At 52.9% G+C, this 27,245-nt stretch overlaps 1 protein-coding gene and 1 non-coding gene across 2 annotated transcripts; one reads left to right on the top strand and one right to left on the bottom strand.

Annotated features, from left to right (window-relative positions):
* Positions 1-1,688: 1,688 nt before the first annotated feature.
* On the top strand, positions 1,689-24,929 carry FOXN4 (forkhead box N4). The gene is made up of 9 exons (XM_005891508.2): positions 1,689-1,774; positions 14,432-14,577; positions 18,677-18,801; positions 18,895-19,008; positions 19,318-19,445; positions 20,064-20,160; positions 21,147-21,354; positions 23,075-23,467; positions 24,546-24,929. Exons 1-9 carry the CDS (start codon positions 1,689-1,691, stop codon positions 24,803-24,805), a joined length of 1,557 nt encoding a protein of 518 aa, XP_005891570.1. The 3' UTR covers positions 24,806-24,929.
* On the bottom strand, positions 9,071-9,144 carry TRNAW-CCA (transfer RNA tryptophan (anticodon CCA)). Its single transcript has one exon. It is a non-coding gene; the product is annotated as a tRNA-Trp (tRNA).
* Positions 24,930-27,245: the final 2,316 nt, after the last annotated feature.

Raw genomic sequence — 27,245 nt, 5'->3', positions numbered from 1 at the left:
GCTCCGCCGGCCGCGCGGGACCGCGAGCACCGCAGCCTCCACCGCACCCGCCGCCGGCCGGGCCTAGGGATCCGCCGCGCTCGCTCCGGGTCGACTCACTTTCCACGCGGGACGGGGGCTGGCGGACCCCGGGTATCCCGCCCTAGCGGTCCCGGCAGGTGCAGGCGCCCGGCGCGAGCGCTCCCAGCTCCGCGGGCCCCTCCGGCAGCGCGCCGCGCCAATCCGCGCGGGCGCAACTTTCTTAAAGAGACAGGTGGCCTGAATCCGTGTTTACCTGGGGCCCCGACTCGGCCTCCTGGCCTGTCCGCACCTCCCTCCCCGCCCCCCAGCAAACACCCTTTGCGGGAGAGAGAGGGGGCTGCAACAGATCTCCACACCCACCCATCTGCTTTCCCCCTGGGCAGTGACGGACTGCAAGTTTTTAATGCACCCAGCATCCTTTTGCAACTTAATTTTTTGGGCCTAAATCACCCTCCCACTCACTGCTCCTCAACGCATGCTCGCGGGAGTGCAGTTTGGGGGGCCACTGCTGGCAAAGTTTGAATAGGGGTGTCCCTACCCCCTGCGCCACACCCCACCCAGAGCCCCCGGGGCATGCAAGGCTCGCTGCTGCTGGGAAACGTCCGCTGCAATCCCCTTGACCCTGCCCTGTAACTGACCCCTTGGGGAAAAGCCCCCCTACTTAGCTACTGCGCATGCTCTGAGCTGGACAGCTCCAGAGAGGGAAATTTAAAAACGGTTCGAGCTGCGACGGCGGCCAAATTGCGGAACGCGAGGGGCGAGCGCGAGGGAGCCCCCCCTCTTCGGAAACCCCGGCCCGCCCCAGGAGCGCCTGCGGCGGCGGCCCAGCCAGGATCGGCTCCAGGTACCGCCTTGCACGGTCTGCTTTGCTTCTCTCTTCCCGGGCAGTGCCCGGCATTGCATTTCCTGGGAGAGGGGAGACTCGGGGCAGGGGCTGCAGGGGGCTGCCTCTCTCTGCTCCCCTTTCCTCCTTTCCAAGAATCCTTGACGACTTTGGGGGTGGATCTGAGAGTCTAGTGGGTTTCGGTGTTCGTTTCAGGCTCAGAGTTTGGGAAACTTAAGGGAGATTTCTTTTAAAGACTGTTTGTATGTAGCGGGGGTGGGGGGCTGAGGATGGAGTGGTGGTGGTAGTGGTGGGGGTTTGGATTGGTTTTCCAGCAAGGGCATGTGACATTTCTGAAGCCAGTTCCAGGGTGGGAGCCCTGCGGAGATTATTTCCTTTGCAAGTGGGAATTTGGCTCCCCCAGAGAAACGTCCATGACTCATCAGGCTGTCCTTTTTTATTTTTTCCAAAGTGATCCTAACTGAGCTGTGGTTGACAATACTAGGCTTGGAAGGGAATCAGGTTTTTCTGATTTCTATTTTGCAAGTCCACGTTTTCCAGGACTTGACATTTGGCTTCTAGAGACTTCCTTTGCCCTTCCCCCATTAATTTGAAAGAGCCTGGAATTTCATTCCATTCTCTTCATTTGCTTCTAAAACCCTGTAGAACTGCCCTGGAAAAGTGACTTGTGACTCCCAGGAATTCTCTAGTTTTTTTTTTTTTTCAAAGTGTTCTGTTGGTTGAGCTCTATCCTTTTGAATTGGGGGAAAACTATGAGTTTTCCATCCTGTCCACATCGTTGCTGATGGCAGTTTTGTTTTCTGCTTGTCTTTTTCCCAAGGAGATGATAGAAAGTGACATATCATCCATGATGTCAGGAATTATTCGAAACTCAGGGCAAAATCACCACCCCTCTCCACAGGAATACAGGTGAGGGCTTCGACAATAACAAATGACATCTTTTTGAATTGTTTGAAGTGTTTATGCACTGGCTATGGTTTCTGAAACTGCCCAAGAACTACGGTTACATTCAGTTCTGTGATTTTGCAGGCGAACTAGAAGATCTTGGTTTTAAAGGTGGTGTCTCTCTGAGGGTGTGTGACTTGTGGCCTGGGGGTAGTGGGGCCATGGAAACCTGCAGTCTTTAGTCCCCTCCTGGGTGAGAGACTGGGCATCTGGGTGGATGTTGAGATGACAATAGCAGTTATGGCTTCTCCTCCAGTGAGCTTAACAGGCCTCCAGGAAATGCCCCCCAAGAAAGGAGAAAGGGCTTGTTCAAGGTCATCAGCGAAGGGAGGGAGGAGGAGAACAAAAATGAATCCTCAGCCTCTCTCCCCTGTGAGCCACTGAAGGCCTGCCTGCCCTGGTTCCCAGTGCCCTGCCCCCAAGACAAGCACCATGTGCCCCTGGGTGGAGGGGGCACGGCCCACATGAGGGAGTGGGGACGGGACAGGGGCTGGCCTGGGAAGAGCAGGCTGTCACCTCGGATCAGCCCTGTTTACCCAGGGGCTGTCTGGCCTCCTGGGGCTGCTGCAACTCACCAGCGGTGCCTTTGGGGAAGACCACAGACCCCAATTAGAGGGTGACTGCTTCCAGAAGGCTGTGGATCTGGAGACTGCCTTCAGAGACCTGAACAAGGCCATGAATTCAAACAAGGGTTTGCTGAGAGGCTGCTGTGGGTAGGGCTGGAAGCCTAGACACGTGCCAGGTACACAGCAGTTTGTGGGCACCTACTGTATGCCCAGCTTGAGGAGCTGCTCTGATGAGCCCCCATCATACAGGTGGGAAAACCGAGGCTCAGAAAAGTGGAATGCTTTCCCCAAGATCCCACAACCAAAGACATCTGGGCTTCCTGTGCTGAAAGGTTTTAAACCCTGGCAGGTGGACTGGGGGCAACATCAGAGTCAGGAGCTTGGCTCTGGGGTCAGAATCCCAGCTTCTCTGGTTGTGTGGACCTCTCTGAACCTCAGTTTCCCCCTCCATCAAATGGGGACAGAAATGGTACCCACTGCATAGAGTTGTTAGATTAAAAGAAATTTCATCTCTGTCACTTGCCTGCTACATGATCTTGGGGAAATCCTGGAGGGTTCAGCCTTTCCTTTTCATAGGGATTCAGGGATGTTTTCTTATGTTAAACAGCATAAATAGAAAGCAGAATAACAAAATACCAACAACAACAACAATAACAGCTGACGGTTTCTTAACGCTTTGGTACCTGCCTGCCTGCCCTGTGCCACAACCACCCTATAAAATGAGCACTGTTGGGCCCATTTGGCAGATGAGAAAACCAAGGCTCAGCTAGATTAAACAACTTAACAAGAGGATGCAGCTAGTTACAGGGACAGTGGGGACTCAAACCCTCACCCGGAGGGTACCATGGCCACCACTCCCACGCCCCACTGGTGAAGAGCACAGGGGGTTGGAACAGAGCAAGTCGCTCCACCACCTCATGGCTGTGTGACCCTGGGCAAGTCACTGCCCCTCTCTGTGCCTCAGTGTCTTCATCTGTGACACGGAGCCGTGAGAGCCCAATTCGCAGGTCCTTGGGAGGAGCCTGTGCATCCATCAGCCACACCCGGGGAGAGTGCTTTCTTGTGGAGGGGAGCTTTTGTGATTATACAGCGACTCCCCCTAGCCCACTCCCATTTCTCCGACCACTCCCATTTTTCTCCCGGGATAATAGCCCAGGAGAAGTTTATGGGCTTCTCATTCCCCCTCCCGCCTCTCCAGGGAGTGGCTCTGAGCCTGGTTCCAGCCCCCTTGCAGCCCTCCACCCAGCCGCCTGCCCTTCCATCCCCAGGGGCGGAGTTTGGCCGTTAACTCTCAGAGGCTGTGCATGGGAGGCTGGGGGCTGGGGGGCGTAGCAGCTGCCGTGTCCCCCAGGGAGCTGTCCGGAGTCAGGCTGGGCCTAGACAGCAAATTGGCAACGGCATCCCAGCCCGCCTGGGGCCAAGGGGTGAGGCAGCCCGGACTGCCTGAGCAACGGCTAACAGCTCCTGCTCAGCTCCTGCTTAGCGTGGGTTAGCTGGTCTCCCCCTTGGCTCAACACTCTTGGAAATCCACTCTCTTCAGGGTAGCAGGAGACCCTGAGAGGTATTAAGTACTTCCTGTGTGCTAACTCCTTATTCTAGAGATCAGGTCCAACAACTTCCTTTTACAGATTGGAAAACAGGCCCAGAGAAGCCAGAGGAGGCAGGGTGCTGACCCTTGGAACTTCAGGTTCTCCCAGGACCATGAGGCTCAGTAGTTATCATCACAGAGCCTTATACAGGGTACTGACTCCCCAGACCCTCAGTCCCTCCCCTAAGAAAGGAGGTGACTTTGCCTTAGGTGGAGAGATGAATGGATAAGTATCACATGAGAAATAGCACATCCAGAGAAACTCAGGGAAGTTGCATGCTCAAGTGATGACAAAATCCTGTCCTGTGGACCAAGGCAAGCAGATACCACCTGCCTTTCCTCTTAAGCTTCCCACTGCATGGAGTGTGGGGGATAGTTTACCCTCATTCCAGAATGCCTCCACTCATTGGTTGTAACCTCCTTGGGTGGGGGGGCTCCATCTGGCATGGGCAGTGACCATCCAAGTATCTTTACAACCTTCCGCCCTTCTGGGTGTTTGGGGTGGCCAGGATGGCTACTCAGGCTACCCGAGGGCAAGGGACGAGAGGTAGCCTTCCTGGGGTGCCGTCTCCCTTCCGGGTCTTGTGTTTCCACCCCCAGAAACATGCATCTGGCACTCGCATGCGCACCAAGTCCCAAGCCAAGTTCTAGAAAGGAAAGAGTCTCTTCCAAATTCCTAATCAAATCGTTGCATGTTATGCTCATGTTATCCCCGGTGGGGACTTTCTGAGCTTGCTACAATGGCATTTGATTTTCTTCTTCCTGTAAACGGTTACAGAAGATCTTACAAAAGATGTGTTCACTAAATAAACAGCTCCATGAAATGCTAATCCCTTTTGTGTAAAGGTTGGGTTGGAAACAAGAACAGTTAGTAATGATGTAACAATCTCTTACTAACCACATCTCCAGAAGGCAGGTAAAACCTTCTGGTTATAATCATAGTGGACAGACGGATGGACAGACAGATGTGCCTCTGTGATTCTGCCCCACTCCCCACAGAGACAATATTTTCTGGGCAAACCCCTCCAGTAACAATGAAAGGCCAGAGGAGAAAACAGTGAAATGTGGTTGGAGTAGCTGCCTCGTGCCCTTTCTTAGAAGTTATCTGATCTTATCCTCACAGTTATCCTCTGTGGGGGGAATTCTTATTCCATTTTACAGGTGGGAAGACTGAGGCACAGAGGCCTGAAGTGACTTGCCTAAGGTCACACAGCTACAAAGGGACTGAGACACGATTCACACCTCAAACATCTGTTCCTTCCACTGCACAATTGCTGTATCAACTCTAAGAATCCCCAAGATAGGAAGTAAAGGGTTAAATGTGGGCTCTGGACTGAGAGAGAGCTGGTTGGATGGCATCACCGACTCAATGGACATGAGTTTGAGTAAGCTCCAGGAGCTGGTGATGGACAGGGAGGCCTGGCATGCTGCAGTCCACGGGGTCACAAAGAGTCGTACACGACTGAGCGACTGAACTGGACTGAGAAGGCAGATAATAGGATTAAAATAAATCAGTGAGCTCAGGAGTCTATGCCAGGGTAGATGCTAGCAGCCGTAGTCATTCCAGGGGATGGAAGGACTAGGAGATACCAGGCTGGTCTGGGAGGGCTTCCTGGGAGGGGTGGTGTCTAAGCTGGGCAGGAAATGGATAGAAATTGGGGGATGTTAGATGTGTTGGAGCTGAACTGGGTTGAACTTGGGGGAGATCCCTCTTCCTTTTGCTACTCCAGCAGGTATGGAATAAATGCCCACAGGGTGCCAGGTCCTTTGCTGGGTGCTGACCACAAAAGAGGGCCTCTCTGTCCTTGCCCTCCTTGAGTGGAAAGACCGGAAACATGTATACATGAATAACTCAAGAGAAAATGCTAAATATTCCTCAGACACAACACTGCAAGGACCACCAGGGATGGGGGTGATGAGGGAGGAGCTCTCAAAGGAGGGAACGGTTAGGCTGTGGTCAGAAGCACAAGAAGGCACTAGCTGTGAATGAGTGCAGGGAACAGCATTCCCAGGAGAGGGAACAGCATGTGCAAACAGAACATGGAATGTTTGGGGAACCTGAAAGGTGAGCAGGTTTGCTAGAGCAAAGGGGTGAGGGGAGGAGATGGTCAAGGGTCAGATCACGGCAAAGAGCTTGAGTCTTACTACGCTAATGGATTTTAAGGACAGTGACAGGTTCTGATGTCCCTTGTAAAAGGCTGCTCTGAATGCTGGGTGTGAAATCCACCCCTTCCGCAAACATGCGCCTAGTACTTGAGCCAAACCCTGCACTGTGGCCTGCAGTGATCTACCTACCCTGAACCAGGAAGCAAGCTAGGCCCTTCCATCACCTCTGTTCTGTGCGTGAGAAAACTGAGGATCAAAGGCAGTGAGTCGCCTGCACAAGGACCACCCCTGCTCCATTAGGAGCGAGGCCAGGACTGCGATCCAGGTCTCCTGGGGCTCACCCACCCCAGGCCCCGCTCTCCTGGCTCATCTTCCATCCCTCCAAAGGATCAATGAACATAGCTAATTGATGAAGGATATTGTTCAGTGTTTTCAGCATGGCCCCCTGGCCAGTGCAGAACAGTAGCCATGGACTCCAAGGATCTCTCTCTTTGCCCAGGGCCACCACAGGGGCCCCTGACCAGTGGCCCCAGCAGCATGGAGGTACCTTGCAGCCTGATCCTCCTAAAAACAACATGAATGGCGTTTGCCCTTCCTGCTTACAACTTGCTATAGCTCAGCCATGCTGGCAGAGTATCCAAGTGAAGAGGCTCCAGGGTGGGTGGTTTAAAAAGAGGCTCTAGGGTGGGTGGTTTAAATCCCAGGTCTTTTGCTGACATGCTGTGAGGCTGAGGGGTATCTCCTCCTTTCTCTGGGCCTCAGTCATCCCATCTGAGGAATGGGTATTGTAAGCAGCCATTCCACAGGTTGGCAGGAGATGAGGGAGTTATAGACCTGAGTGGACTGGCAGGAAGATGGGCATGCCAGGGGTAGACTCCTCCTTTGCATCCCTAGGTCAGTTAGAAAGTTCTTTCCTTGGACAGAGGGAATTCTGTCTGCCTGCCGGAACAGGGCCTGACAAGTAGGAGTTTAGGAGGTATTAGTGGAATGAATCAGATGCTTCCTGAGTCAGATCCTCTGGGGTGTCCCTCCCTATGGAGCCTGCTTCATGCTGAGTCCATACCCTGCTGAGGAAGTGTACGCTAATCTGAACTGCTAGCATGGCATGCATATTGATGTGTGCTCTGGGGTGTCCCACTGAACTACGCTCAGTCCTTACAAACCCCTATGAGATGGGTACAGGTGTTAGCATCCCCATTTTACAGATGAGCAAACTGAGGCTCAGAGAGGCAGATGACTGCAGACAAATCTCACAGCTATTAAGGACTGGGTGGGGTTCAAAACCAAGCCTGGTGGACCCTAGGGCCTCCACTCACAACCAACTACACAAAAATGCTACAGAAGGAGAAGCACAGGAGCCCTGGGCCCAGGTTTTCTAGATGCGGTGAGTGCAGAAGATAGCCTTGCAGGGGGCCCACCCCTTCTGATAAGCCCACAGGCTTCAGAGAGAAATGCGTGATGGCCACACGGAACACAAGCGAAGTGATAGGCGCAGAGGAAGCGCCTGAACACTGCGGCCCTGCTGTTGGCGGGGCTTCCTCGAGGCTCAGTGGTGAAGAATCCGCCTGCAACACAGGAGACGCGGGTTCAGTCCCTGGGGCGGGAAGATCCCCTGGAAAAGGAAACAGCAACCCACTCTGGTGTTCTTGCCAGGAAAACCCCATGGACAGAGGAGCCTGGCGGTCACAGTCCATGGGGTCTCAAAGCGTCGGACACAGTGGAGCCACTGAACACACACACACACCATTGCACTGATAACAGGTTATTCTGATGCTGATTTTCCCAGGGTACCACCTGGCTCCTAACCGGGGTCTGCCCCCTCTCAGATGCTCCAGGCCGTGACCCCCTCATAATGGGTCGGTACCCTTCAGCATCCCACTCTCCGGCAGAGCTGGGCTGCCCACCTCTATAGTCCTCCAGGCCCTGCAGGCTGTGTGTCCCAGTGGCTGCCCCACGGAGATGAGAGAGGCTCAACTCCGACATTCCAGATGGGGCAACTGAGGCCCCCGGAGGGACAGGCGGGAGGTGCGGGGGCAGGTTCCTGGGGCCATTGCCAGGAGGTGGCTGAGGCCAGCTCACTGGGCTTGGCCTCATCTTTCCTGTCTCTGAAAGGGAGTGATGGTGCCCCCTGGGGTGTGTATGTATTTTAATAAGAATAAGATGAGTGGGGCTGAGCTTTGAGAAGGAAGATTGCCCCCTGAGTGGGTGGAGAGCTGTGGGGGAACCCTTTCATTCAAAAGGGGACTCTGGAGTGCTACCTAGGTCGTCTTCTTTTTGACCCCAAAGCTTTCCATTCACTAATGAGGATCCCCAGCTGGCGACAAATTTCCCCCACTGGGTCTGAGAAGGGTGCATTGCCAGGGGTCCCCTTTGGAGCCCCCGAGCTAATAGTTTAACCTACTTTTTCTGCAGAAAACTAGATGCTTCATCTGATCTGATGCTTAGATGAACTCTCAATGTGTTCTCGACAGCCCGCTTAGGGTCGGTGCTATTATTATTATTCCCATTTTACACATAGGGAAACTGAGTCCCAGGGCAGGTGACGGTCATACAGTCAGGAAGTTTTTCAGGCCGGCCTGTCTTGGGGTTCACACCTGCTTCTAACCTTGGGGTGCTACTCCACCTTCTTAGAGTCCTAGGGCCAGTGGGACCCTGAGGAACTATATGTGTTTATATATATATATATATATATATATATATATATATATATATATATATATAAAAGCCAGTAATGCTTTATAGATGGGGAAACTGGACATGTGGGAATTACCTGAGCACAGGCGCCTGGGTTAACTGCTGTCATCCCCCAAAAAGTAAAAGTGAAAGTCACTCAGTCATGTCCGACTGGAATTCTCCAGGCTTTTCCCTTTCCTGGGGGAATCTTCCCAACCCAGCCATCAAACCCAGGTCTCCCATATGGTAGGCAGATTCTTTACCAGTTGAGCCACAAGGGAAGCCCAAGAATACTGGAGTGGGTGGCCTGTTCCTTCTCCAGCAGATCTTCCTGACCCAGGAATCGAACCAGGGGTCTCCTGCATTGGAGGCAGATTCTTTACCAACTGAGCTATCAGGGAAGCCACATCCCCTGAAAGCCTGGCTCAATGGCAGCCCTGCGGTGGGGACACAGGAATGATGGGTGGGGGAGTGTGTGGGAGGGAGATGAGTCTGTAGGAGACGGGGGCGGGGGTGGGGGATGACGTGGATGCTGGGTCAGAGAGAGAAGGGGCTGCAGGAAGCTGGTAGAGGTTTAGCAAGAGCCTCTCCCGGGCTCTTGGCCTCTGTCAGTTTCACCCCACTCTGCAGGGGAGGGGACGGAGGCTGAGGAGGTGCGGAAGCGCGTCTGATGTCAGAAGACAGGAACAGCGGGGCCAGGACTTCATTACAGGGCCCCTCAGACCCAGGGACAGGGAGACACACCGAGAGGACAGAGACACTGGCGAGGAGAGGGGGAGAGCTGGAGCAGAGGGGCAGGGGTGAGGCAGGATGGGGGTGGGGGAGTGGGGGAGCAGACGGAAGGAGCTGGGTCTTTGCAGTTTCATGCTCCTTGTGGCTTTCGCTGGGGGTGAGCCTAGGTGGGCAGGTATCAGTGACATGGTACCCGGGGTTGTCGGAATGCTTTCCTCCTTGCCCATAGACACAGAGGGACCCCAGGGTGATGGGGCTGGGTTTGCCTCTTCCTTTGCATCTCAAACGTCCATCATTTTCCAGCAGATGAGAAACCCATTCAAGAGACTGGCACAGGCCCACACACACACTCACTTGTGGCAATAGTCCCAAACCCTCGCAGATGGCAGGACAGTTCACAAGCCACTTCACCTCTACACTGACATGCCAGTCCTGGGCACAGTATAAGACACTGCAGCTCTGTTTATCATTTGTGCCCATTTTACAGGTGGGAAAACTGAGGCTGGGGAATTCAGTGCCTTTCCGAGGGCCTGTGGCTCAGAAGCCATAGTGGTTCCTGAACCACAAAGTCTTTCTCTTGTCACAACTGCCACGGATCCCATGGTTGAGGCCATTTAACATGAAGTTCTCTAGGACAGAGCAGAAAGTAGGCCCCTGGGGGCACCTCGAATGAGGAAACTCAAGGCACAGGTGGGGGGAGGTTTTGGGGGCCTTCACACGGCACCATGGAGAGGGGCTGTGTGCCTCTGCAGGGAGCAGAGGAGGGTGGGAGAGAAGGAAACAGATGGTCAGGGCCCCAGGCTGGGCACTGGGGATGGGACACTCCCATTTAGGCCCCAGAGCATCACCTCCGGGTTCCTGTGACCCACGATGAAGAGGTGCCTGGAGCCAGATGAGCCAGGGGCAGCAGGACGTAAGCCAGGCTTCAGGGCCGGCAGGCTCCAGCATAGCTCCGGGCAGCCACAGCCATTGCAGGAGACTGGCAAGGCCATGTGCCAGGCACACAGAGGCTGGCATTCTGGCCTGGCTGGGAGGGAGGACCAGACAACCTCTGGGATGCCAGAGATGGCAGGGGGAGCAGGGTCTGGTTGTCCACCCCCAGAATGAGCATTAAGCCCCCAAGGAGGGAGGGCTTGAACACACGCTGTCTCACTTGATGCCCTCAACAGCCCAGGGGGAAGCGGTCTGTTCCTCTCCCATTTTCCAGATGAGAAAATGGAGACTCAGGGACTTCACGTGACTTGTTCAAGGTCACACAGACAGGCAATCATAAGGACTTGAACCCAGATCTGTCCAAGCAAAGCCTGAGCTGTATGAAGCCCCTGCCACACCCCCTCCGGGCTGTCTCCCACCCCCTGCCCCCTAGAGCTCAGGGAGGCACTAATACACACATTCCAGGGCCCCACAGCCCCAGTGTGAGACTCCAGGGACTGGGCTAGCCTTAGATTCTGCAGTGGAACCAGCTCCTGGGTGACGCTGGTCCACACGGCCCCTGCTGAGAGCCCCAGACTCAGGATGGGGGCATCTCCCCCAGAGGATGGGGCTTCTCTGCCTGTGGTGCCGCAGGTACAGCCCACAGTGCAGCAGACAGACCCGGGTTTGAGTCCTGGCCACAATTTTGCTTTTGCCGGTCTGGCCTCAGTTTTCCCATCTGTAAAGTGGGGCTGCCTGCCCCTTGCCCCTCTCCCGAGGCTGTTGCAAGGGCTCAAGGAGGCAGAGGACGCCTAAACTGCTGGAAGGTGACAGTCACTGTCCTGTCACCCAGGTTCTCTGGATCGGTGGCCTGGGGTCAACCTGTTTGACTGGCCAAGCAGGCATTGAAGTAGCTCCACGGTGTGCTGAGGCCTGGGGTGATGGGGACTGGGGGCCAGCCCTCCGTGAGCCGAGAGGCAGGATCTGGGCAAAGAGATGGCCGGGCAGGACTCACCCACCCAGGGTGCGGACGGGGTCTCTGAGCTTGGGGTCTAGGTTGCAAAGACTTCCTGGAGGAGAAGGTGCTCCCAGGCTGGAAGGGGCCCACACAGCGAGCCCGGAGTCCCTTCCCTAGTCCTTTCCTGGACGATGACATTGGGAACAAACTGCCTCCTTTCTCTCGGTCTCACTCTCCATGTGGGTAAAGTGAGGGGCGGGAATTTGGCATGAAGAAGCCAGAACATAGGATTTGAAGTGAGCCTCCACGGGTGGGCACAGTTGGGTTGGGAAGAGAGAGCCGAAAGGGCTTTCCTGTCCCAGAGGTGGGACTGTGCTCCCGTGTGGGGGCAGGGCGGTACCAGGGGCAGGATGGACGCCAGGCCGCTGCAGGGCTGGGGGGGCTGGGGTGGGGGGTTGTGTGCTGCTGTGGGGGCCAGGGAAGCCTGACGGGGCTCTCAAGCAGCAGGAAAAAAAAGAAAAGATTGATCAGATGAGCACCATTAACTCAGCCTCTACCACCTGTACAGCTGTGATTCTCACTCTGGGGGAAGAAACTCAGAGCATCTGCGAGCTCAGGGCCTCAGCTTCTCCATCTGTAAAATGGGCCTGTCAAAGGACACAAGCAGCACTCAGCAAATGGAAGCCGCTAGTAGTAGCAGCAGCAGGGGCAGGTCTGTGTGACCCCAGAGCCCACCAGGCTCCTCTGTCCATGGGATTCTCCAGGCAAGAACACTGGAGTGTAACTGGAGTATTACTGGAGAATAACCCAGTATTTCCTTCTCCAAGGGGATCTTCCCAACCCAGGAATCAAAGCTGGGTCTCCTGCCTTGCAGGTAGATTCTTTACCTATTACACTACGAGGGAAGTCCAGAGGACCTGGCTAATATTATCATTAGTATTGATATTAATGACAGCAAAGTCAGACATGGTTCCAAGTCTTTTCATGCAACAGTACCTTTAATCCTGACCATACTCTGTGTGATAGGAACTATTGCTGTTGCTAAGTCGTGTCTGGCTCTTTGTGACCCCATGGACTGTAGCCACCCAGGCTCCTCTGTCCATGGGATTCTTCAGGCAAGAATACTGGAGTGGGTTGCCCTTTCCTTCTCCAGGGGATCTTCCCAACCCAGGGAGCGAACACTCATCTCCTCTACTGGCAGGTGGATTCTTTACCACTGAGCCATCAGGGAAGTCTGATAGGAACTATTATTTAGCCCAACTTTGTCGATCAAAAACACTGGGTCTCAGAGAGGTTAAGTCAGTGGCCCCAGGGCACATAGGTAAGTGTGTAAGACCAGGATTAGAACCCAGAGTCCAGGCTCTTAAATAACACATCACCTAACAGAGTCACCTGCCTCCAGAGATCCTGCCCCATGGTGATGCCCAGGACCCTGCTGTGTTTACAAGCCCCATGCCACCATTCAGAGCGCTCTGGTGGGGCCCCCACCTGAGAAACCGGCACCAGGGTTTCACCTCCAATCCTCCTCGGAGCAGGAGGAGGCAAGGATGCCGCCAGGCAGAGCTGCAAGGGCACTGGGGAGCCATAGCAGGTTACTGAGCAGGGCTGGGGCTCCCGCCACCAGGGGCCGGGAGGTCGGCCAGCCCCGGGGCGAGGAGGGGGCTTGGGTGGGCGGCACATCAAGCCTTCAGCCTCACCCCGTGGTCTCCACGGGCCCGAGGGGACAGATGGCATCACCCAGGCCTGGCCCGTGGCTGTCACTCATCCGGATGAGTTATGAGCGGGTCGAATGGGCAGCAGCCGGGGGGTGGGGGGGCTGTAAAAACAATTGCAGGGAGACCCCAGGACAATGGGAGCCACGTGCCATGGGGGCAACAGTCGTTTGTCACACAATGGACCTCCAGGGGACAGCAGCTGGGCCAACTGCTGCCACCGACACGGGCTGGCAGAGTTTTCAAATCGTTTCCAGGCTGTGTTTTCCTACGAGGCAGCCAATCGCCAGGGCGGCCAGGCGGTCACCTGATGCTAGCTTGGTGGGCTGAGGCCCAGGCCCCGCGACAACCGAGCAGCCGGTGCCATGGCAACGCTAATTGTGGCCCTAAAACACAAGGAAGCAAGAGCAAGAGAGATGGAGAGAGAGAACCGCTTGAGAGGGGCCATGCAGATGGCAGGAGGGGTGGAGGCTGATGCCCCAGCTGGGTCCACGGTCCTGGTCACGAGAAAACCCCAGGCTCCACCTCCCCCCACCCCAACTCTCTCTGAGGTCCCAGGACACCTACTTTTGAAACTTGGAGCTTAAAATTGGGACGATGGGCCTTGGGTCAACAGACCAGGAAGTGCCTGGCCTGTGGGGTGGCAGGCATGGTGGGGCTGGCATGGGCCCCTGGCCGGTTTGCAAACACACTATGTTATAACACAGACAGGATGGTACTGTGAGGTCCAGGGCCCTGGAGGTGTGGGGTGAGCACTTGAAGGACATTGGGGAGCCATGGTTACCCCAAATTGGGGATACTTGTCCTGGTATCCTTGATGGGCACTCTTTCTTTGCATATAAAGAAATGTTTTTGCTCTGGTATTGGGTAAGTTGTGGGGGGCATGTATCCTAACTGGAAGCTCCAGGGGCTGCCTGGGGTCATGGTGAGGAATTCAGGCTGGGGTTCCAGCCCTACCACTTCCTGTTCTGGGTTGGCCTTGGGTGAGTGACTCGGGGCTATGAGCCTCAGTTTGCCCATCTGTGAAATGGGAAGAATAACACCTGCCTCATCAGGTGACTGGGGGTGTCCTCTGGGTTGCTACCTGGGAAGGACTTGATACAGTGCCTGGCACATAATAAGTGCTCACACAAACACTAGTGTTTATCATTTGGGGGTAGGGATTGAGTAAGATGTGTCTAGTGAATAAATGAAGGAAAGGTGTGAGGATGTGCAATCTGGCTGCTAAAGAGGGCTCCTTAGGGATGGGCAGATTGGAAGGTGAGGTGGCCTGGGGGAGGTGAGAAGCTTCTGGGGTGATTCCAGAGGTGGAGGAGCCCCCAAGAGCTGGCCTGAGCTCCCCGCCCCCGCCCGAGCTCCTGCCCCTCCCTGCAGGCTCCTGGCCGCCACCTGTGATGATGACCTTCCCGGGGACCTGCAGTCGCTGTCGTGGCTCACAGCCGTGGATGTGCCGAGGCTGCAGCAGATGGCGAGTGGCCGTGTGGACCTGGGCGGCCCCAGTGCACCACACACGCACCCAGGTAGGCACAGGGGTGAGGCGGGGCGGCGGGAAGGTGCAGCAGGATAGGGAGATGGGGAAAGGTGACGCCCAGTGCTTCCGTGAACCAAGGGATGGCCGTGGCCAGGTCAGTCTCTCTCTCTCTCCAGGCCTCAGTTTCTGCCTCTGTAAAATGGGACTAATTCTACCTTCCCCAGAGGGATATGGTTCGCTCTTTTGCTCATCGTGGTGTGCCAGGCCCTGTGTGAGCTCAGGTTTCAGCACAGAATAAAGACAGCCCCTCCCCTCACCCCGGGACATCTAGAACACCGAGAGCAGTCGGCAGGTGACCACCTCTGGGAGCCAACGCAGCCCATGGCTCGTTTTTGTGTGGCCTTTGTGTTAAGAATGCTTTTACATTTTTCAAAGGTTATAAACCACAGACAAGACAGATCAAGTGGCTGGCAAAAGCCTAAAATATTTGCTGTCTGACCCTTTACAGAAGTTCAGTTCCTTTACTTCTTTAGGAGTACTTTGGGTTGGGGGTGGTGGGGGAGACAGAAATTTGGAGTTTGGGACTAACGTATACACACTACTATATATAAAATAGATGAACAGCAAGGATCTAGTGTATAGCGCAGGAAACTATACTCAATCCTAAAGGAGGGCAATACCCAAGGATGTTCAAACTACCGCATGATTGTACTCATTTTACATGCTAGCAAGGTAATGCTCAAAATCCTTCAAGCTGGGCCTCAATAGTACATGAACCAAGAACTTCCAGATGTACAAGTTAGATTTAGAAAAGGCAAAGGAACCACAGATCAAATTACCAGCATCTGTTGGATCATAGAAAAAACAAGGGAATTCCAGAAAAATATTTTCTGCTTCACTGACTACACTAAAGCCGTTGACTGTGTGGATCACAACAAACTGGAAAATTCTTAAAGCGTTGGGAGTATCAGACCACCTTACCTGTCTCCTGAGAAACCTGTATGCAGGTCAAGAAGCAACCATTAGAACTGGACATGGAACAACAGACTCATTCAAAATTGGGAAAGGACTACATCAGGGCTATTGTAACCCTACTTATTTAACTTACATGCAGAGTACCTCATGCGAAATGCTGGGCTGGATGAAGCACAAGCTGGAATCAAGATTGGCATGAGAAATATCAATAACCTCAGATGTGCAGATGACACCACCCTTATGGCAGAAAGCAAAGAGGAAGAGAAGAGCCTCTTGATGAAGGTGAAAGAGGAGGGTGAAAAAGCTGACTTAAAACTCAATATTCAAAAAACTGAGGTCATGGCATCTGGTCTCATCACTTCATGGCAAATAGATGGAGAAACAATGGAAACAGTGAGAGACTTTATTTTCTTGGGCTCCAAAATCACTGCAGATGGTAACTGTAGCCATGAAATTAAAAGACGCTTGCTCCTTGGAAGAAAAGCTATGACCAACCTAGACAGTGTATTAAAAAGCAGAGACATCATTTTGCCAACAAAGGTCTGTGTAGTCAAAGCTATGGTTTTTCTAGTAGTCATGTACAGATGTGAGAGTTGGACCATAAAGAAGGCTGATTGCCAAAGAATTGATGCTTTTGAAGTGTGGTGTTGGAGAAGACTTTTGAGAGTCCCTTGGAGAGCAAGGAGATCCAAGCAGTCCATCCTAAAGGAAATCAGTCCTGAATATTCCTTGGAAGAACTCATGCCGAAGCTGAAGCTCCAATACTGTGGCCACCTGATGTGAAGAACTGACTCATTAGAAAAGACCCTGATGCTGGGAAAGATTGAGGGCAGGAGGAAAACGGGGTGACAGAAGATGAGATGGTTTGATGGCATCACCAACTCAATGGGCATGAGCTTGAACAATCTCTGAGAGATAGTGAAGGACAGGGAAGCCTGGCATGCTGCATGCAGTCCATGGGGTTGCAAAGAGTTGGACACGACTGAGCAACTAAACAACTATAAGGGAAAAGAATCTGGAAAAGATTTCCAGGTTATATATAAAAAGTTTATATATATATATATAATATATATAATATATATGACATATGACATATATATATATAATATATATAATATATATGACATATGACATATATATATATATGACATGACTGAGCGACTGATCGGATCTGATATATTCCTCTGTCCATGGGATTTTCCAGGCAGTAGTACTGGAGTGGATTGCCATTTCCTTCTCCAGGGGAGCTTCCTGACCCAGGGATCGAACCCGGGTCTCCCACATTGTAGACAGATGCTTAACTGTCTGAGCCACCAGGGATGTCCCTATACACACACACACACACACACACACACACACACATACATATAACTAAATCACTTTGCTGTATACCTGAAACTAACACAGCATTGTAAATTAACTATAGTTCAACTTTTTTTTTCTTATGTGAATCATTTTTCAGTCTTTATTGAATTCGTTCCAATATTGCTTCCATTTTATGCTTTGACTTTTTGGTTTTTGGCAGCCGAAAAGCAAAACATAAAACAGAAGTGATATTGTGGGATCTTAGCTGCCTGACCAGGGATCAAACTCACACCCCATGCATTGGAAGGCAAAGTCTTAACCACTGAGTACCAGGAAAGTCCCAGAAGTTACTATCAGTCTTAAGCCAGAAAAAAACCTTAGAAGAATGTGATTTAATATTAATGTTATTCAAGGTGGTGCTGAATGTACTTCCCCATGGCAGATACTTCAATTTTTTAAAATGGTTACCACAAAAGATTTTTTTACGTACTTTGACTTCTTTAAAGAAAGTATCACAGGGACTTCCCTGGCGGTCCACTGGCTACAAGACTCTGAGTGCCCAATGCAGGGGGCCTGGGTTCGATCCCTGATCAGGGAACTAGATCCCATACGCAAGCTGCAACTAAAGATCCTGTGTGCTGCAACTGAGACCCAGCATAGCCAAATAAATAAATAAACAAATATTTGTTTAAAATGTACTGAGCACAGGGCCCAGCACACAGTAGGTACTCAACAAACGGCAGCCTGTTTGCAGTCATAGCAAGTGGATTAAATGTTTAGGGACACAGAAAGTGTGTCATAAGAAAAAAAATCAACGAAAACAATCACTGCAGTACCCATAGTTAAAGGACCCATAGTTAAAAACGTATCGCCTAGGAGTATTTCTTTCATTGGACAAATTGTTCTTGGCCAAAACATCAGCAGGAGTCAGCACAGTTTTTCTGTAAGGGGCCAGTAAATATTTTAGACCCTGTGAGCCAGATGGTGTCTGTTGAAACATTTCAACTTTGTCACTGCTGTGCAAGACCAGCCATACATAATATGTAAATGAATGGCTGTAGCTATGTGCCAATAAAACTTTATTTACAAAAACATGTTGTGGGCCAATTTGGTCTGGTGGCCAATAGTTTCTCAATCCCTGATCTAGAACCCTGAGGGGACAGCTATGTGACCTTGGGCAGATGGCTTTGCCTCTGAACTTCTTTCCTCACCTATGATGAAAAGATAATAGAACTGCCTTCATGGGGTGTTGGAGGACTCAATGCAGAAAGTACCTTGCACACAGTAGGCATTCAGTGGATGGGAACTGTGAAGTAAGGAAGCCCTTCCTTCACTGCATCACGCACATCTCCTGTGTGCCTGTCACTATGTGAGGTGTTTGTAGCACTGAGTTGTATAAAATGTGGTCCCAGCTCTCAGGGAACTAAGGGTCTGGTCAGAGATGGAAGGACAAAGTAGACAGACCAAAGCACAAAGGATGAGCCCAGGTGGCAGCTAGAGCTCAAAGGAGAGCTGAAGGCCCCAGGGCAGGATAATTTTGAACATCAGCTTTGCTTGATCGGCAGTGTCTACCTAAAGTCAGGCTGGGGCAGTGAGACTCTGTGATAGATTAGCAATGCCTGTCACAGACCCAGCACAGGAGAAGGGGGTACATCTGCTATTCCTGGGCTGATCCTTGGCAGAAGAAAAGGTGGAAACCCACTCTTCACCACTATCATCCAGAGACATGGTTTGCCAAGCACCTACTATGTGCTGAGCCCCAAGGGTAGGGGACAGCTTCATTCTCTGGAGGTGCCCAGGGGTGGGGCTGTCCCTGTCCACAGCCACCATTCCCCCAGCCCAGGCGTCTCTGTGCTTCCCTTTTCCAGGTGCCTTGGCCAGGGCGGCTGACCTGCATGTGGCAGCCACCCCAGGCCACCTGCTCCAAGGCCCACCTGGCATGGCCCCCCAAGGCGTGCTGGGTCTGAGTCCCCTGACCAACCACGGAGCCAGTGTAAGTGCCACCATGTGGGTCGGGGAGCGAGGGAGGTGTCCCACAGGGCTGGGGTCGCCCTCGACCCTTCGTCTCCTTCTCTCCCGGCCCCAGCAAATGAACCAGTTCGCTGTGGGGGGCCAGCCCTCGTCCAGCCTACAGAACCCACCACAGCTGTACTCTGCCGCCTCGCAACCTCAGTTCCCGCTACCCTCAGGTGTCCAGCAGGTACTGCGGGCTGGTGAGGGGGGCCTGAACTCAGAAGCAGACAGTCCTGACTTGGGCTGGCTAGAGACTGCTCTGAGCCTCAGTTTACCCACCCAGAACATGGGAAGAACTTTCTTCACCATGTCATGGGGTTGTTCATTTGATTTCCACCCAAAACTCTGTGCTGGGGGGAGACAAGATGGTCTGCCAGGGCTATAAATCCTGCATCTTCAAGATGGGGGTGTGGCGGGGTGATCGTGAGTGACTGATGCTCTCTCTCATCATCTCTCTCCCTGCCACCCTTCCTTACCCCCTACCCCCGATGGGAAGTGCGCTCCTGTGGGCCTGTATGGCTCCGCGTTTGGGGCACGGCCTCCCTACCCCCAGCCCCGCATGGCTGTGCATTCATCCCAGGAACTGCACCCCAAACACTATCCCAAGCCCATCTATTCCTACAGGTGAGGTTCTGGGGGGCTGGGACGGTGGGGGACTCAGGGAAGAGAGGGGTGAGGGCTGTCTCGAGGGCACCTCAGAGAGATGGGTGTGGTGGCCTAGGCTTCCCAGGGGAAGGTTTTGGGAAGTGGGACCCATTCTCAGGACAGATCGTCATGTGGTCAGTCAGTTCCCAGGGCTGAGAACCCACTCCAGACCCTAAGCCCAGTGCTCCACTCTGTCATTCACAAGCTAGCTGTGTGACCCTGGGTAAGAGGCTTGGCCTCTCTGAGCTTCAGTTCCCTCTGATGCAGAAAGTCATCAAATAATAGTATTGGGTACTTCACAAGATTTGGGGAAGGCAGTTAAACAGCCCAGTTAATGTCTAAAGGCCCATTAATGAGAAAGGGGTAAAAGGAGGAAAAGACAAGATTTCTCAAATCGTTACAAATAGCTGAGCTCAAGGTCAAGGGCAGAGGGTGGGAAAGACATAGAGCCATGAAAAGGTATTTAGAGCTAACATTGTAAGCGTCTAGGGGCTGGTACCAACGGGGTTAAGCAGGGCCAACTTCCTGGCAGAGGGGACCTTGGGCTGTCAGCTTGAGATGCCTTCACATCTGGCCTGCCCCACATTTTGCCTCCAGCTGTCTGATCGCCATGGCCCTGAAGAACAGCAAGACAGGAAGCCTGCCTGTGAGCGAGATCTATAGCTTCATGAAGGAACACTTCCCCTACTTCAAGGTGAGGGGCCTCAGCCAGGTTGGGGGTGGCTGGAGTGGCTCTGGTCTCTCCCTGGTACTGCTAGAACCTGGGCCAAACTAAGCCACCCTTTTAGTCCCCGAGTCATGTCCAATGGCACCCCACTCCAGTACTCTTGCCTGGAAAATCCCATGGACGGAGGAGCCTGGTAGGCTGCAGTCCATGGGGTTGCTAAGAGTCGGACACGACTGAGCGACTTCCCTTTCACTTTTCACTTTCATGCATTGGAGAGGGAAATGGCAACCCACTCCAGTGTTCTTGCCTGGAGAATCCCAGGGACAGGGGAGCCTGGTGGGCTGACATCTATGGGGTCGCACAGAGTCGGACACGACTGAAGCGACTTAGCGGCAGCAGCAGTCATGTCCAAAGACATCTGCAATGTGCACTCACACAGACATGGGCCAAGAAATCCAGAAAGAGAAGGGGGCATTTGAGCTGGGCATTTGACGGATGAATAGGAGTTCACCAGGCATCTCAGGGGGCAAAGGCTAGAGGGTCAATCTAGCTATTCAGCACAGACTCGGTAAAACATAATGATGCAAACACAGAGAAACTGTGTGTAAAATGAAGAGGGTGTGAGGTGCATTGCAATGTCTGGTTACCTTACAATAAAGTATGAGCACTTAAAATGATAGGCATTTAATACACTCGACAAATTATCCACATATTAGCATCATCTCACTTGTCTGCTGAGTAGGAGAAAAAGAGCAGAGCTGGAAGCCTTGGGCCTTGCCCTTGTGTCTTGACCATTGCCCAGAGCTGAAATACAGCTGCGCCTCTAATCAGAGCGGGGACCCTCCTGGTTGCCACAGTTCTCACTGCTCCCTCTCGTTTCCCAACCCAAGCTTAAGCAGTGGACACTGTCCCTCCTACTCCTCTAGGCCTGAGTCTGAGATTTCCCCTAGGGAGATGGGATTAGAGAGGGGTCCCTGCAGAGAGGTCTCCCATGGGTCCATTTCTTCCCCCAGACAGCTCCTGACGGCTGGAAGAACTCTGTGCGGCACAACCTGTCCCTGAACAAGTGCTTTGAGAAGGTGGAGAACAAGATGAGCGGCTCCTCACGCAAGGGATGCCTGTGGGCCCTGAACCTGGCCCGCATCGACAAGATGGAGGAGGAGATGCACAAGTGGAAACGGAAGGACCTGGCTGCCATCCACCGGAGCATGGCCAACCCCGGTGAGGCCCAGGCGCCGCACCACACACATGCACGCACGCGCACACTCACACGAGCTTGCACGCTGCCCATCCTGCAGTGAGTATAGAATCTCACTAACAACCCCAGTGTCTCCCACAGACATGCCACACAAAACAAGCATGGGGAAGCAAGGCTTCCCTACCTTTCCTACCATACTGGAACAGACTCCCCAAAGTAATAACACAGTAACGCCCAGCGTGGGCTACCATGTGGAGAAATCAGCACTGTCGTGCACAACTGGTGGGAGTGCAAAGTGTGAAACTTTCCCAGGGCAAAGTAATATCGTGAAACTTTGCAAATTTGGTCCCCAGTTTGGTTCATTTATTCTACTTCTGGCAGTTCATGCTGAAGAAATCAAAGATTTGAGCAGAAAGTTTATGAACAAAGTTATCTATCATGAAGTGATTTCTGATGGTAAAAAACTGAAAGCAATCTAGACATCCTACAATAGGAGATTAAATAGATATAATATTATACCATGCAAGTATTAGTATTCCAAAAATATTTCTATCTCTAAAAAGAAATGTTCCCAATATGATAGATGAAGAAGCAGGTTATGAATCAATATACATAGTGTAGTCACATTCTAAAATGCATATGTAGCCACACCCATTTGTGTGTCAATTAACGTATATCTATATACATATATATGTATACACAGAGACTAGAAGAAATACATCAAAATCTTTACTGTGAATGGAGAGACCACTGATAATTTTTATATTCTTCACATGTTTCTCTATTTTCCAAACTGTCTCCCCTGTTCATGAGTTACTTTAGATTTAAAAAAATATTGCACCTGCTTTTTTTTTTAATTAAGAGATGTGAAGCTGGGGATATAGGAGTGACATGTGAATAGAAAGAGTGACCTGGGAGGCTAATGCCACCCAGCCTTCGGAATATTTGGCTTGGCCCTGTGGATAGCATCATACCTGAAGTTTGGGTGTGAAGGGGATGGGAGTCTAGCTCAGAGATGAACAGTTCAATAAGTTGATCAGGACCATAGCAGGACCCAGTAGGCCCTTGGCTGTGAGCTGTGGGATCTGGTTTGATATCCAGGGCTTGTCCTGACTCCTATTTGGTGTGAGATCTTGGGCGGGCCATTTCACCTTCTGAATTCTAAGTGTCCTCATTTCTAAAACGTGTGCAACCCTAGTGGTCCAGTCTGAGAACTGCTGCAGTCAATGAGACACAAGCCAACAACTCAAAATAATTTTGAGTAACTTCTATCTTATTTCTATTGAAGAGCATTGAAGGAGGAGGATCCAATTTTCAGTCCACAGCAAGGCTTCATCTCTCTGGCTAGAGCCCCCTGTATGTTAATAACCTTTGTCCCAGTCTCGTGGGATTTGTAATCTCTGCCTTACTTCCCTCTTGTAGGCCTGTTATGAGGTTTTAGTGAAGTCCTAGAGTTACAGGATTATTCTATAAAGCACTGTCCCCATGAGGGAAGCCAGTGTTATCTGAGACCCATCTCATTGTTCCAAGTCTCTATGTCATTTGCAATTTCATTCCATTTCCACAACCCCCGTGTAGAGTATGTGAGGCCATCTCATAGATGAAGAAACTGACGTTCTGAGAGTCCAAAAGCCTTGCTAAGATCACACAGCTGATAATACCGGGTTTGAATCCACGCCTGGGCTTGGGGCCCAGGAGCTAGAGGGTGGCTTCTGATGAATGACCTCTCCCACCTGCCTGCAGAGGAGCTGGACAAGCTGATCTCGGACCGGCCGGAAAGCTGCCGACGCCCTGGCAAGCCAGGGGAGCCTGAGGCCCCGGCGCTGACCCACGCCACCACAGTGGCCATGGCCCACAGCTGCCTGGCCGTCTCCCAGCTCCCACCCCAGCCACTGATGACCCTGTCCCTGCAGTCGGTCCCCTTGCACCACCAGGTACAGCCCCAGGCACATCTGGCCCCGGACTCTCCTGCCCCAGCCCAGACCCCACCTCTGCACGCCCTGCCGGATCTGAGCCCCAGCCCCCTCCCTCACCCTGCCATGGGAAGGGCACCCGTGGACTTCATCAACATCAGCACCGACATGAACACCGAGGTGGATGCCCTGGACCCCAGCATCATGGACTTCGCTCTGCAGGGTGAGGTCGGAGGAAGCGGGTGAGGGGAACAGAAGGGGAGGGAGGGACTGGGGAGGGGGCAGCCAGAAAGACTGGGGGAAAGGAGAGCCCTCGGCATTTACCCCACGGCTCATTCCTTCAATAAACACCTCCCAAGCGCCTAATCATGTCACAGCAGGCATTTAGTTAGCGCCTACAGTATACCAGGCCTTGTGCCAAGCACTTCAGAGGCATCATCCCATCTCAGCCTGAGACAGTCCTGGAGGCCACTGCCATTTCACACTCCCGTTCCACCGCTGAGAAACCTTAGACCAAGAGAAATGAAGTCCCATTTCTTCATTCAGACCTCATTCGGCCTGAGGCCGCCTGGCTATGTGTGGCAGAACTGGCATTTCAATCCAGCCCTCTCTGACCCCACATTGTCAATCAGAAACTGCAACTTGCATGTGCCAGCCTCATGCCAGGTCACGCTCTGACCCACATGGTCACCCTCAGTACGCAGGGAATGAACGAATGAACAAACAAGGGAAGTTCAGATTCAGTGAGGCCTCACAAACCGTCCATGCACTGCTGCACCTGCTATGAGCCCGCCAAGGGCCGAGTAATCCACTCTCCTTCAAGGAGTTGCATGTCTAGTGAGGGAACGGGACAAGTTAGCAGGTTAGTTAGTTAGCAAGTTACTAACTAGGTCAGTTATCCTGTGAAATGGGTATGTTTGAACTCACATCTCCCCTCACCTCTCCCCTGGATTACCGTGCAGTTAAAAGGAAATCACGCTTTTGTCCCCTGACTTTGACCACGATGGTGCCACTTAACACAGACCGAATGCTTCCCACGCACCCCCTAGTTTAAGCCTTGCAGTCCCAGGAGGTGGGTTCTCTGATCATCTCACTTCCTCCAGAGGAGCCCAAGGCTCCGAGACGGTGGTGATGTTCCCGAGGACGCCTGGGGTGGGAGGGGAGGACCGGGGCTGGACGCTGGCTCCTCCCTACTGTCCTGTGATGCCGTGAGTTTAAGCCCCACGTGTGGTCTTTGCTGCGTCCCTGGGATGGGATTCGAACTCCTGTCCTTTTGACATGAACGCTCTTGTCTTTGGAAGGGAACCTCTGGGAGGAGATCAAGGATGAAGGCTTCAGCCTGGACACACTGGGGGCCTTCGGAGACTCCCCGCTTGGCTGTGAGCTGGGGGCCTCGGGCCTGACCCCCGTCTCTGGTGGCAGCAACCAGTCCTTCCCAGACCTTCAGGTGACCGGTCTCTACGCTGCCTACTCGACCCCGGACAGTGTGGCCACGTCAGCCACCACCTCCTCCTCTCAGTACCTGGGCGCCCCAGGGAACAAGCCAATAGCCCTGCTTTGAGCTGACCGCTTCGCCTGCCCCAGAACATGGGCCCTGGAAGGATGCTCATGGAGCCGGGTGTTGTCGGAAGAAGGGCCCCCTACCCTCCCACAGGTCTCTGAACTGTGGCTACTGGCTGACCTTGCCTGACCTCCAGGGGAAGTTTCTGGGCCCGCCTCAATTCAGCAGGACAGAGAAGAGCGGACAAGGCCCCCGTGACGCTCCTCTGAGGCTCGAGATGCAAGGCCTGGCCGCGCTGAGAACAAGGTCTCTCCAGTCTGCCCTGCTGGTTCCTGAACGACCTGCAGCCCACTTTGGGACGGGTGCTCCACGGAAACACCCCGGTGGGAAGGCCTTTAAAGTATTCTCCTGGGATGAACACCTGTCTCAGTCTCCAGCGGACAGGCCCCGAGGCCGGGGTGGGCTGGCAGACTGTCCAGCCTTCGTGGACCAGAGAAGGCTGAACTCGGAACCGGCATCTGCCCCACTGGCCGGCAGCCCCCTTCCCTCGTAGTCTGTTAGGTTTCACAGGCAGATTCCTGAGCCGCTCCGGGCACTGTGACCCTATGTACCTTTATTTATATTTATTGGAGCCCATCCATGCCACCTCTTCAAACCCCGCCCGTGGCCTGTGGAATGAGATTCCATGATCCCTCCCTGCACCCCTAAATGATCCGTATATCACATCTCCAACTGACTCTTAAGCCCTCTGCAGTCTTGGACTGCTTTTTTTAGAAAAAGCAAGCACTTTTGATACAGTGAAACATCCTATTTTTTAAAAATTAGAGACCGGATATTTTCCTAATGCTTAGTCATGATTCAAAACTCTTGAAATGTGTACCTAAGAAGGGAGACTCCTAGTTTGGATTTTGGGGGCTTTCAAGTCAGGATGGGATGGGAGGAATGGGAAGGGGTTTTTTGTACTGGAAATGAAGACACCCTGATGGAAAGAAAGTTAATTGTGAACCAGGTAAAGCCACTGACCCACGTGGCTAGTGGGGCCCTAGAAGCTGCCATGCAGAGTATTTATTGGCGCTTGATGGCCTGTCTCATCGCCCCATGACCTTCTTTGTCTTTTTTCCCTCTCTTGTTGCCAGTGACTGACTTTCCAAGTGGCAGTTTCTACAGATAGTTGGCTTAGAGGGGAGCCAGGTGAATGACTGGGAAAAAAGCCAGGGATCATCCAGCTAAGCTGAGAAACCATGGCAACTGCTTAAACCACTGTCCTCTCTGGCCCCGCCGGATGTTCGGTTCCTTCATCTGGGAGTTCCCGAACCTTAGAGCCAGAATTTTCTGAGTAATCCACAGGTCTGCCAGCCACGTGGTAGGCTTGGTGTTCAGGCCTGTCTTGAAGGACCATCTCTAACCTCTTCCAAATTCTGGAACTTTCTGCCAAGCATCACCATCATTACTCATAGCTCAGTGCTACCTGTTGGAACAGCACCGCTCGCCTGCGTTGTGTGACATGACATCCCCTCCCATAAGTCAAGATGTTTGAGTCATTGTTAATGAAGATTGTGTTTGGGCGCCCCCAGGACTGTGTATCGTAGTGTTGGAGATCCGTCTTCTGTCAATAAAGGCTGAACGCAGCTCTGTGGCTCGAGGCAGGGGTGAACAGGAGAGGGAGGGGTGAACAGGGGAGGGACGGGTGAACAGGGGAGGGACGGGTGAACAGGGGAGGGAGGGGCAGAGGACAACAGTGCCTCCAGCCCCTCACAGTGGAGACCCACTTACAGATGGGAAAACAGGCCCTGAGAGCAAACACTGGACCCAGGTCCTCTGATGCCAGGTTCCCCTCATGCCAGACTGAGAGGATGCGGTCATGATTGGTAAAATTAGTCTGGCTGCCAGCCCCCGCCCCACAGTGCCCAGGCTCTGGACAAGCACTCGCTCAGGCAGGGATGTGAACCCTGCCTACTGCTCAGAAGGCGAGGCTCAGAGAGGGTGGGCAGGACTCGGGGTCCCAGTGAGGAGGCAGGACTGAGACTGTGTATGCCAGGCTGAGGAGCTCTCTCTTTGGTGCCTGCTTGGGGTCAGGGTGGGCAGCGAGGTGGGAGGAGGTACACTCTTTCCAGCACCAGGCCCTGTGCCAGTCAGGGCTGTAAATCAGCTCATTCGATCCTCGTGACAACACTAAGAGGCATGTCTTACTACTTGCTATACCCATTTTACAGATGGAGAAGTTGAGGCCCAGGACTAAAGGAGGTGACTAGCCACCCAAGATAACAGCAGAAGGGCATTTTGATTAGCAGTCTGGGATTTCCCTGCTGGTCCAGCGGTTAAGAATCTGCCTGCCAATGCAGGGGACACAAGTTCAATCCCTGGTCCTGGGGCAACTAAGCCCATGAGCCGTAACTAAAGTGGCTGAGCCTGTGCTCTGCAGCAAGAGCAGCCACTAAAATGAGAAGCCCACACACAGCAACTGGAGGAAGCCCACGCACCCACAAACACCCAGCACGGC

The sequence above is a fragment of the Bos mutus genome, chromosome 17 (genome assembly GCF_027580195.1).
Source record: "Bos mutus isolate GX-2022 chromosome 17, NWIPB_WYAK_1.1, whole genome shotgun sequence".
In the NCBI taxonomy this organism is placed as follows: Eukaryota; Metazoa; Chordata; class Mammalia; order Artiodactyla; family Bovidae; genus Bos; species Bos mutus.
Note: the sequence above shows the minus strand (reverse complement) of the source record. Positions and strands in the feature narration are given on the sequence as shown.